Source organism: Eurytemora carolleeae, unplaced genomic scaffold (assembly GCF_000591075.1).
Source record: "Eurytemora carolleeae unplaced genomic scaffold, Eaff_2.0 scaffold376, whole genome shotgun sequence".
Taxonomy (NCBI): Eukaryota; Metazoa; Arthropoda; class Copepoda; order Calanoida; family Temoridae; genus Eurytemora; species Eurytemora carolleeae.
In genome coordinates, this window is record NW_019396529.1 from 265430 (window position 1) to 277385 (window position 11956).

Consider the following 11956-nt stretch of genomic DNA (forward strand, 5'->3'; position numbering starts at 1 on the left):
CGTAAGCCTATACCACCTTTCAATTTTCGCGAACACTCCCTTTAAGCTTTTAAGAGTTCACTGGGCCTTATAGATTTGAGGCTAGATATAATTAAAAGAAGTAATAATAAAGCATTTCTGACAATAATTGACTTCATTCACTTGATTAACTTGCAGCAAAAGCATAATTTAATTTAATTTGATTTTAAATCAAACTATTATGCTACTTTTAATCATTTTTATAACAGTATTAAATATATCAACATGCTAAAATAAATAAATAAGCTCAATAGTCACTATGAAAATATGAAGAAAAATAACTGTAAAACTTTTAAGCTTAAATAATGTTATGTTGGCTGGTGCTCATAGTAGCCAGACTAATGAACCAGACTAATCTTTTTATTTGACTTAAGCTAAAAGCTAAAACATCCAGACCAACGAACCCGACAACAAGACTAATGAACCCGACTAATAATTAGTTTGAATAGTACTGGTAACAACCAGACTAATGAACTCGACTAATAATTAGTTTGAATAGCACTGGTAACAACCAGACTACTGAACCTGACTAATATTTTTATTTGACTTATCCTGAAAAGATGATCTGTATAAGTTTCTAGTTCACCCTAGTACACACTACACATTCATAATACGGTTTCTTTGTTGCTCTTTTGATTTTAAAGTCCGTGTCATTTAAAGGTTATCCAGGTTACAAGATTATATATATTCAATGGTTTACAGAATAATCTGATAAAAATATGCATGCATACTATTGTTGTGTATACGTATAAACTATACTGCTTTGTACAATGCATATTCTTTTATCTCCATATATATGTATAAAAAATAGTAATCTCTGTTTGTTTGTTTGGATGTATGATCATAACTCAGGAACCCTTTTACCGTTCCCTTAAATTTTGATTGGGGAACTTGTTTTTCCCTCTCTGAAAATAGATTTCGAATTTACAGTGACCGGTGAATATGACATAAAAATGTTGTAATCAATATTATTTTTCTTCATTTTTTTAACATCATTTCCTTTTTCAGTTGAATTCCGTTGAACCGAAGCTGGCTGTTGGTTGTTACCTGATCCTGTTAGGTACGATAACTGTATGTCGTTTGCTGTACGATAGCCGTGGGAGTGTGGTTAACTGGTTATTTGGTGTTAGCTGTGGCAGTGTGGTTAGCTGGTTATTTGGTGTTAGCTGTGACAGTATGGTTAGCTGGTTATTTGGTGTTAGCTGTGGCAGTATGGTAAGCTGGTTGTTAGCTGTGTTCTCGTTGTTAGCTGTGGTAGTGTGGTTAGCTGGTTATGGGAATGTTAGGTGTGGCAGTGTGGTTGGCTGGTTGTAAGATGTAATAAGATGGCTAGTTTGTTGTTAGTTACGGCAGTAGGGTTAGCTGGTTGTTTGCTTCGGGTCAGCTAAATGTTGGTTGTTAGCTGTGGTAGTGTGGTAAGTTGTGGCAGAATGGTTAGCCTGTAATAAGTTTAGGTAAAAGGGTTCGCTGTGGCAGTGTGGTTATCTGGTTGTTGGTTGCCAGCTGTGGCTATGTGGTTGTTTTTTTGTGGTATTATGGTTAGATGGCTGTTGGTTGCTAGCTGTGGCAGTGTGGTTAGCTGGCTTTTGGTTGTTAATTGTGGCAGTATGGTTACCTTGCTTATGGTTGGTAGCTGTGGCAGTATTATTAGCTGGCTGTTGGCTGCTAGCTGAGGCAGTGTGGTTAGCTGTCTGTTGGTTGCTAGCTGTGGCAGTGTGGTTAGCTGGCTTTTGGATGGTAGCTGTGGCAGTATGGTTACCTTGCTTTTGGATGGTAGCTGTGGCAGTATGGTTAGCTGGATGTTGGTTGTTAGCTGTGGCAGTGTGGTTAGCTAGCTGTTGGTTATTAGCTGTGGCAGTAGGGTTAGCTGGCTTTTGGTTGTTAGCTGTGGCAGTGTGGTTAGCTGGCTGTTGGTTGTTTGCTGTGGCAGTGTGGTTATCTGGCTATTGGTTGTTAGCTGTGGCAGTTTGGTTAGCTGGTTGTTGGTTGTTAGCTGTGGCAGTTTGGTTAGCTGGCTGTTGGTTGTTAGCTGTGGCAGTGTGGTTAGCTGGTTGTTGGTTACAACGGCTTATTGCACTGCCTCTGCTCGCAACCAGTTTCTCAACAACAACAACAAAAACTTTCTCAACAACAAAATATATTCGCAACAACAACAAATATATTCTCAACAACAACAAAAGTACTCAACAAGAAGAAAATATATGAAGAAAAACAAATAAAGACAAATTGAATATTAAGAAAAACAGGTGGAAAAAACATAATTGATATATTTTCATAACTTTTATCTTAATATTTAATACGATAGTCATCAGTTTTTTATTCAATTTTAATCTATTTTCATGAAATAGTTATGTTTCTTATTCTTTGAAAGATAGTAGAAATAGAATCATATCGTTATAGAGAATACAAAATTCAATCCATTAACGTTGTAAGCATTTTAAATCTTAATGAAAAAGATAAATAGAAATCATAAAAATCATAATTCAAGGCGTTTTTCTCTTATTTTGTTACAAAAATAGCAATCTCACGATTTCACGCTTTATTTCTGAAAGCTGTAAAAATTTCAGAGAGTTGCATGTGCCCCCCCCCTCCCCCCAACTCTATTTCAATGCATAATCAATGCACCTCCCCCCCCCACCCCAGCTACAGGGAGAATGTACTTTTGCACACTATTGCATCGTTTCAAGGCCACAGGCCTTGGAGAAAGTATTGAGAGAAAGCGGAACTGCAGTTCTCGAATCTTCTTTAATTTGGTGCATTTTTGTAATCCGGGATTTAAGTATTTTAAACTTTATTATTTGGCATTTAGCAGATTAACATAGCAACAAAACTAGAATTGTTACACCTGTAAAATCTAGTTAAAAAAAGAGAATACTTTTTTGCTAGTTCTGTACGTTCTTGAGTTGCAAGCGTTCATCTTTCCCTGTTGATAGAAAAATATTATATCTGTCGTTTAAACCTTTGATTAATTATGGAGAGCTCGATGATTTATAATTAGAAAATTAAATAAACGTTTGAACTGTAAAAATGTAAATATTGATAATCTTTTCTTTTTTCATACTTGATTAAATATCTATACTATTTATTATGTAAACTATAGAAGTATATTTAAAAGTTTTATTTAAAATGAACTAATTCCACTGCGTTCAGTGTGATGATAATAGTTACATTTTTTAAATATACTGATGAAGTATATACTTAAACTTTGTTTAACTTATTCACAAAGGAATTGAGTTTTTGCAACAAACTCGAATTTTCTAATCCCTATATCTTTGCAACCAGATGGTTTGAACCGATGATATTTCAAACTTAGACTATTTGATCCAACAGAATTCATAGTTTGAAATATCTAAGGTACACGACATCGGGTTGCTAAGATATGGGGAAAAACAGTAAGAGTTTGTGGCAAAAACTCATTTCCTTTAGATGAAATAAACAACTTTTAAAAGGTTATGGTAAAAATTCATGCACATAGTAATAAAAAGGTAAAGTTTGAAAGATAATTGTAAATTTTAAATATGTAAACAAAAATGTTATTTACTTTGTTTTAAAACAAGTAAAAATACTAAATTAAAACATTTTTGTGTTTATTAGTCTCATAAAATGATTTATTATAGTTTACAATGCTGCAACGTGTTTACATAAGAGGTTTAGTGTCAGAGAAAAGTACATTTTTTTTGCAGTATGCTCTTCTTGCAATAATATTACAGCATAAAACAATTTTTCTATTGAAGAACCGGAATATTACTATATCGATGTAAATATGGAGAATTTTATCAACTAAAGAGTTTCTTTCACCAAATCTGTTTTGAGCGAAGAAAACTGTATACTATTAAGAACTTGTTCAGTAAAATCGTTAAAATGAGCTTTTTGTTGAATTTTTCAACTGCAATGAAGTACCCCCCCCCCTCTCCCCTCCTTGATATAATTTTTATCAGATAATTGATGATTAGCGTCCACACACACTAAAACAACAATATTACGTAACTTGAAAATTGCATTCGGCAAGTTTTCCAGTAATATAATCCTAGATGAAATCATCATTCTGATGAACTAATCAAAAATTACAAATGCAGCTTGGTGACTTTGAAAGAAGGTTTAAAAAATACGGAGGCACAATAGCTGTAAGAAACAAAAACACCTAAACTAGCTACACAGAAGATATAAAAGGAGTTACTTACTGCTCAATAGAAGCAGCTACTAAAGAAAACTCAGCTTCTAGAAGAAAAAGCGGCCACCGGACGATAGAAGCAGCTATTAGAAGTCAGAATCAGCTACTAGAAGTTAGAAGCAGCTACTAGAAATTTGAGCTTCTAGAAGATGGAGCAGCTACTAAATTGGATAGAAGCAGTTACCAGAAGTTAGAGGCGGCTACTAGAAGATATAAGGAGCTAACAAAGGATAGAAGCAGCTAGTGAAGGATAGAAGCAGCTAGCTGCTACCTAGGCCCAGCTACTAGAACACAGGGGTAGAGCTTCCTGTTTAAATAATGGAGCTGTACTGTTGTGTTTAATTGGCTGCCTATAATTCATCAGCTTCTTAAATCAAGATAATTTCTCTCTAAAATATTATTTAATTTGTTTTTTCAATATTTATCAATATACTTTTCCAATAAATTGCTGTCTTAAATCATTTATTTATTCCTATATTGCGGATAACGTGTTGTCATGAAATGTAAAATAAAATATACAAAAGGGAGCTTAATGCTATATCATAATACAGGGGGACCCATAAAACTACGGAAAAGGAAGTCGTCATTTACTTTATCTGAGATAAGTATAGTATTACCAGTAGGTTGAAAATCAATTAATCATGTGCAATGAACCAGTTATTGTGTTTTATCTAAAATTATAAATGCAGTCCTACAGTCGTCTTCTTATCTACAGTTTTATGGGTCTTACTGTAAATCTTTATAACATACTTCTGAGGCCAAATTTCAAGAATTTGAGCCGCGTCTCAAATATGGTTGGTTCCACCTAAAATCGTATTCAATGTTTCAAGATTTAAGCTGGCGCTCAATTGAAACCGGTTTTTGGGGGATTTGAGACGCGGCTCAAATTCATTAAATTCAGACTCGGGTCTCTTTAATGAATATTACAGATAAAAGTGTTAAAAGAAGTTCGATAAATTTTATATTTCTGTTGATACAATTCTGACATTTATTTTTAACAATGCCGAGATAAACAAAAAGAGATAGATTGACAGCAACAACATATAATAATATAATAAATATATAATATTAATTTAAAGTCACTGATAGATCCATTGATGTTGACATTATTGCTGCAACTTATGATAGAGCTGATGACAGCAAATTACAGCTGATAGTGCTGTTGACAGCAAATTACAGCTGGTACTGCTTTGACAACAAATATAGCTGATAGTGCTGATGACAGCAAATTACAGCTGATTTTGCTGTTGACAGCAAATTACAGCTGTTACTGCTTTGACAACAAATTACAGCTGACAGTGCTGATGACAGCAAATTACAGCTGATATTGCTGTTGACAGCAAATTACAGCTGGTACTGCTTTGACAACAAATTACGGTTGATAGTGCTGATGACAGCAAATTACAGCTCGTACTGCTGTTGACATCAATTAGCAGATAGTACTGCTGTTGATATCATTAGCAGCTCTGAGCTCTGAGTAATTACTGATATTAATGTAGTCAGCAACTAAATCTGGTAAAGCTGCTAACTGCAGCTAACAGCTGACAATGCTATTGACATTAACTAACAACTGGCAATGCTGCTGACAGTAAGCAACTACTGACAATGTTGTTGACAGGAATCATGAGCTGACAATACAGTTAACAGAAAGTAACTACTGGCAATGCAGTCGACAGTAACCAACTTCTGGCAATGCTGTTGACAGTGACTAACAGCTGACAATAATTGTGAGAGGAACTAACAGCTGACAATGCTGTTGACAGGAACTAACAGATGAAAATGCTGTTGACAGGAACTAACAGCTGACAATGCTGTTGACAGGAACTAACAGCTGACAATGCTGTTGACAGCAACTAAAAGCTGACAATGCTGTTGACAGGAACTAGTTACTGACTTTGTTATTTATAACAACACGGTATGGCCTGGGATTCCTGAGTACAGATGTTCCACTCTACAAATATAAATAAAATATTAAAGATATTATAAATATTGTAGGTATAAAATTGTAAAAAACAATCAAAGGAAAAGAACATCTTTCGTAATAAAATTGTGTTCATTAAAATGTTGCAACATTAATTAATACCGTTCAACAGTTCCCGGATGTATTACTGGCAAGTTACTTATTTCCTTTAAAACTTTTGAACATTTTCATTTGAAGTGAGGATAAAACTTGGAGTAACTACTTCTTTGAGAATTCTCATTAAGTTACGCTTCCACCTTTAGCCCCGTAAAAATTCTGTTTCGCGACTATCGGAATTTTTCGACTTAATATTCCTTTAAGTTCTCTAAAGCTATAAAGTTTTTGCAAAGATTTGTTTTGAGTTAATTACCTTGAATTGTGTAGCAATAACTCCAGCATCCTCTCCAGGCATACTCAAGCTGAACTCCTGCAGCAGGTTAGAGACCACCAGAAATATCTAGATCATCATCATCCTCAACATCAACATCAACATCAACATCAACATCAACATCAACATCAACATCAACATCAACATCAACATCAAATATATATATATATATATATATATATATATGTTGCCTATAGCCGGCCAAACGGCTCGACTGAATGGGCTGAATTTTTTTATGAACACTCAGGGGTGGCCGGGGAGTGTTATAGGCTAATAAAATTCGATTTTTTTTCTCAATTTTTTTTCCACGGGCAACGCCGGGCCCTTGAGCTAGTATATAAATATAATAGTAATCTTTGTTTGTATGACCGATCATAACCCCTTGACATAAATCGCTCAAATGTTTACTGGGGAACTAGGTAGAATTACATGAATAAATGTTCCTAGGTTTAAACGTTCTAAAATATGTAGGTTTAACTTTAAAGCGGAACAGGGTTCCTAAGCTAGTTAAACATAATTGTATGTGAGTATGTATGTTCTCAAAGATGGCATTGTAAAACTAACAGAGACAATGGTGATAAAATGGTAAATTTGCACCCTAACCTGGGAGACAGATTAACCGTTTTGTGCAGAAGGACGTTTTTACAGAGTTGGACGGTTTTTTGAGAATCTTAAAGACAATGTCGGGCACTTGTATAAGAAAAAGTAACTTAAAAAAAGAAAGCAGAGATATGGGTTTAATGCAGGGTTTGAATAATATTACCTCAGGAAGGGTATATTCACCAATCTTTACATCACACATCGTCTTATGCATCAGTCCAGTTGGGGCTATATCAGCATATCTTATAAATATTAAAAAATCATTGATTCTTGTTTTTTTGATTAATAGTTTTGACTCATCATATCTTTTTAGTTATGTTAGAATATGATGTTTTTTATCAGGAAATGTTAGTGCTGTGGAAGACGATGCCTGGCCGCGTTAAACTAGTTCCACAAGATTCAACAGAATGAGATAGAACGGATACGGGGCATTAGTACTGATATGATCTCTACAGTCTACACGTGCGATATCGATATTGACTCTAGTTCTGAACCCTCTAGTAATAAGTTATAAGAAATATATATACTGGAAGTTATCTATGCGTTTTATTAGAGTCTGACTCACGTCCTCTATAGTGCAACTGAAAACTCTAAAACTTTTTTTCAATTTCAATTCTTTCAGTAATGAAGTTGTAATTATATCACAAGCATACCTTTGAATCTCCTTGATGACCGCCATCGTATATGGCAGGTCGTCTTTGTTCTCCCACTTGACTTCAGTTTTAGGTCCGACAACTGCTTCTAGTTCAGCCTGGATCTTCTTCTGAACCTGCAACCAGTTAAAATTTACAAGGTTGAACTAAAATCCAAAAGAAACATGTTATTTTTCATCTTTTAACCTAAATTTGTGGGGGGAAAACTTGCACAGGGATGTTCAATATAAACCGGAATAATATAAATTGATTGTTAAGTTAAAGTCGTCTTTGACCTTATACATAGTTTGCGGCATTCAACATAGCTTATCTGATTTTATCAATATTTTTAAACTATAATTACAGAATAGCCCTATAGTCCTGCCATTTCCAAAACGGGTCTATTTTTTTCGTGCTTTCAGAATTACCGGAGGTATGAATGATTTTTTTCAGAATGAGACAATTTCATGTTTTTAATTAACAGATTTTATTTTTTAGAACAAAAATTGGCCGACCACATTTTGGAAATGGCAGGATTAGGGCTATTTCATGATTATCAATTGTTTCGTATAAATTATTCCTAAAATCACTTTATCCATATTAAATGCCGCAAGCAATTTCTAAGGTCAAAGACGACTTTAAGTTATCAATCAGTTTATATTATTTCGGTGTAGTGAATGGAGCGGACTCACACTAATGTTTTAACCATTTCAACACAATTTTAGACATAAAAAAAACAATGTTAAAACATTAAAAACTATTAGCTGACAAATATTTCATCAGTGGGTAATTGCAAGACAGTAATCTTGAATGTCGTCTTCCTTTCAAATCATTAAACAGTTAATTTATTTACTCGAGACATGGATAATTTTTAATGTGTTTTTCCAATCAAAATACATTAATAAATATCGGCAAATGTCATATTGTGTTTAAATAGTTAAAACTTTAGAGAGATTCCGCTCCTGTATGTATGACACGGGTATTTAGAACATCACTGTATTATGAGGCTTATTTTGAGTTTATGAATTATGAAGCCTGTTATATTTTAAACTTTGTAAAAGCAAACTTTACAGTTTACAGGAAAAAATCTCTTAAAATCACCCGAAAAAATTGCAGTTCGTTTTGTTTTTTAAAATGTGTCTTATAAGATGATAAGAATCATTCAAATTTTCAAATGTAATTAGATTTAGTAAAGGATAAACAATTTTTTGCTGCAAATGGTTATTTTACAAACTTTTCTTTGAAGGTTACACATATAATAACCGACACGACTCTGTTAATGTTGTCTACCAGTAATGAAATATTAAGTACTATAAGCCTGGGAACCAAGCACTGCCAAGGTTACAAAAAGTTACTTTTGGCGTTTACCCGCACTTGATCGATTTTACCGGGAAACTACATTTTCGTTTTTTTAAGTCGACCCAATCACCTTAGAATCTATAAACCAAGCTAAGAAAATTCCCGTGGGCCGCCCTCGAGTTCCCAAATCAAAATTTGACGCAAATCAGTCCAGGGGTTCCTGAGTTATGATCGGACAAACAAGCAGACAGACGAACGTAGATTACAACTTTATATATATGGATTAACCTGAGGGTTACATGAAAGTATTCTGAAGACCCATCTCATCATGACGGATTCAGACTCAGCTCCGATAATAAATATTTCTCTCAGCATAGCAGCCAAACCTTGCTCCGAGAACGTATCATCTCCCTTGAATATTAGAATATTAGAATATTAGAATATTAGAATATTAGAATATTAGAATATTAGAATATTAGAATATTAGAATATTAGAATATTAGTATATTAGAATATTAGAATATTAGAATATTAGAATATTAGAATATTAGAATATTAGAATATTAGAATATTAGAATATTAGAATATTAGAATATTAGAATATTAGAATATTAGAATATTAGAATATTAGAATATTAGTATATTAGAATATTAGAATATTTATATCTGAAAACCATTCTAAATCCGTAAATCACTAAACCCGGTTAAATTAGAACAGTTGCACTGCCCCGCCCACTCCCCCTTCTTATAGTAAATACCACCCTGGGGTGCTCCGCCCCCTCCCACGCTACCTACATCACATAGAGATCAATAGACGGACCTATTGGAACATTTTCTTGTTAAACGGAATCATAGAATATTTGTTACATGGCTTTAAAAGTACAATTTTTTGCCCATCTTCTATTTCAATTGTAAACATTTTCTCTTTGTGTACATTGTAAAACAAAAACAAACAAAATATTTACAGATTTTCTAAAAAAACATCGTGGATTTTTTTTAAATTTTGATCATCCAGAAACCTTCCCTGGGGTCCCGTGATGTCCCACACAAAATTTGGTCCCAATCCGTTCAGACGTTTTGACGTTTATTGGACACAAACAAACATCCAAGCAAAGTATATATTTGTAATTAGAACAGTCGTTTTATAATTGCTCTAACGTTGCTTAAAAAGACTTTAGACCTAAAGAGACTATAGACGTAAAGGAACTGTAGACGTTAAGGGACTGTAAACGTAAAGGGACTGTAGACGTAAAGGGAATTTAGACGTAAAGGGACTGTAGACGTAAAGGGACTGTAGACGTTAAGGGACTGTAAACGTAAAGGGGCTGTAGACGTAAAGGAAATTTAGACGTAAAGGGACTGTAGACTTAAAAGGACTGTAAACGTAAAGGGACTGTAAACGTAAAGGGACTGTAGACGTTAAGGGACTGTAGACGTTAAGGGACTGTAGACGTAAAGGAACTGTAGACGTAAAGGGACTGTAGACGTAAAGGGACTTTAGACGTTAAGGGACTGTAGACGCTAAGGGACTGTAAACGTAAAGGGACTGCAGACGTAAAGGGACTGTAGACGTAAAGGGACTGTAGAAGTAAAGGAACTCTAGACGTAAAGGAACTGTAGACGTAAAGGGACTGTAGACAATGAGGGACTGTAGACGTAAAGGGACTGTAGACGTTAAGGGACTGTAGACGTAAAGGGACTGTAGACTGAAACTGAAACTACTGGAAAACTATGATATCGACACCGTTATTATATTCTGAAACTACTGGAAAACTATGATATCGACACCGTTATTATATTCTGAAACTACTGGAAAACTCCCTCTATTGTACTCTATGGATCACACCCATACAACCATAAATAATAAGGATTTATTCTTTTAGGGTTTATATAGGGCCAGTTGGGCCGGCTACATTTAATAGGAGTGGGGGGGGGGCGCTGGTCCCCTAATAAACTATAGAGGGAGGAGAGAGGAAAAAATTCATTATTTAAAATCAAGGCTTCTTGTCCCTCGGCCTCATCATGATATTATGAAGATGAATGAAAAATAAAATTTCTAATATCTCATTTAAAAGAGTTTATTTATTGACATTGAGACATTGAGACATTGAGACATTCTTAGTGAATTTTTGAGTACACAATAAAACCCTTCTACTTCTATTTTTTCTTGCACCTGCACCCTTGCACCCCCCCCCCTGGTTACGGGCCTGGATAAAATTAAATTTAAACTTTAAAAAAAGATGTTGATTCAGTTTTTTTACTCTTACAATATATCTACATAATACAAGCCACTACCTGGACTAACCAGGGCCACATAGGTTCGGTTTCTTCTAATTAAATTCAATCATTCAACAATCTTTCCACAATCTAAAATGCATTGTTAGACAAAAAAGTATAAAAAGAGAAAATTCGAAAAATTTATGTTTTATACGTCAAAAAGTGATCAAAAGTCGCAGTTCGCCAGATTAGGAAACAGTTCAGAGTGGCCAAATCAAGGAATATTAATACTAAATAATTTGAGTTATACAAAAGAAACAAATACGTTTTTACGTATCTAAATATAATAGATGTGAGTATCGGTCCCGTACCCGAGGGGGTTAGTGCCCCAGCCCTAACTTGATGGAATTAGAATATCGTTTTCCTAGACGCAGTGTTTGGTCCTCTAGACTATCCTAGACGGAGTGTTTGGTCCTCTGGACTATCCTAGACGCATTTTTGGTCCTCTAGACCATCCTAGATGCAGTGATTGACTTTCTAGACTATTCTAGACGCGGTGTTTGGTTTTCTAGACAATTTCTAGACGCAGTGTTTGGTCTTCTAGACTATCCTAGACGCAGTGCTTGACATTCTAGACTATCCTAGACGCAGTGTTTGGTCTTCTAGACTAT

The 11956-nt window shown here is 34.5% G+C and overlaps 1 protein-coding gene and 1 long non-coding RNA gene across 2 annotated transcripts; both read right to left on the minus strand.

Annotated features, from left to right (window-relative positions):
- Positions 1-5127: 5127 nt before the first annotated feature.
- LOC111704924 (uncharacterized) lies at positions 5128-6627 on the minus strand. The gene is made up of 2 exons (XR_002765909.1): positions 6520-6627; positions 5128-6140 (listed from the first exon to the last, which is right to left on the minus strand). It is a non-coding gene; the product is annotated as an uncharacterized LOC111704924 (long non-coding RNA).
- A 428-nt stretch (positions 6628-7055) lies between these two features.
- Positions 7056-9479, minus strand: LOC111704925 (cytochrome P450 2C27; the record flags this gene model as incomplete). The annotated part of the gene is given in 3 exon segments (XM_023477318.1): positions 7056-7379; positions 7791-7906; positions 9357-9479. Coding segments are annotated over 3 exon segments (483 nt in total), but the record flags the coding sequence as incomplete, so codon positions are not given.
- Between the last annotated feature and the right edge of the window lie 2477 nt (positions 9480-11956).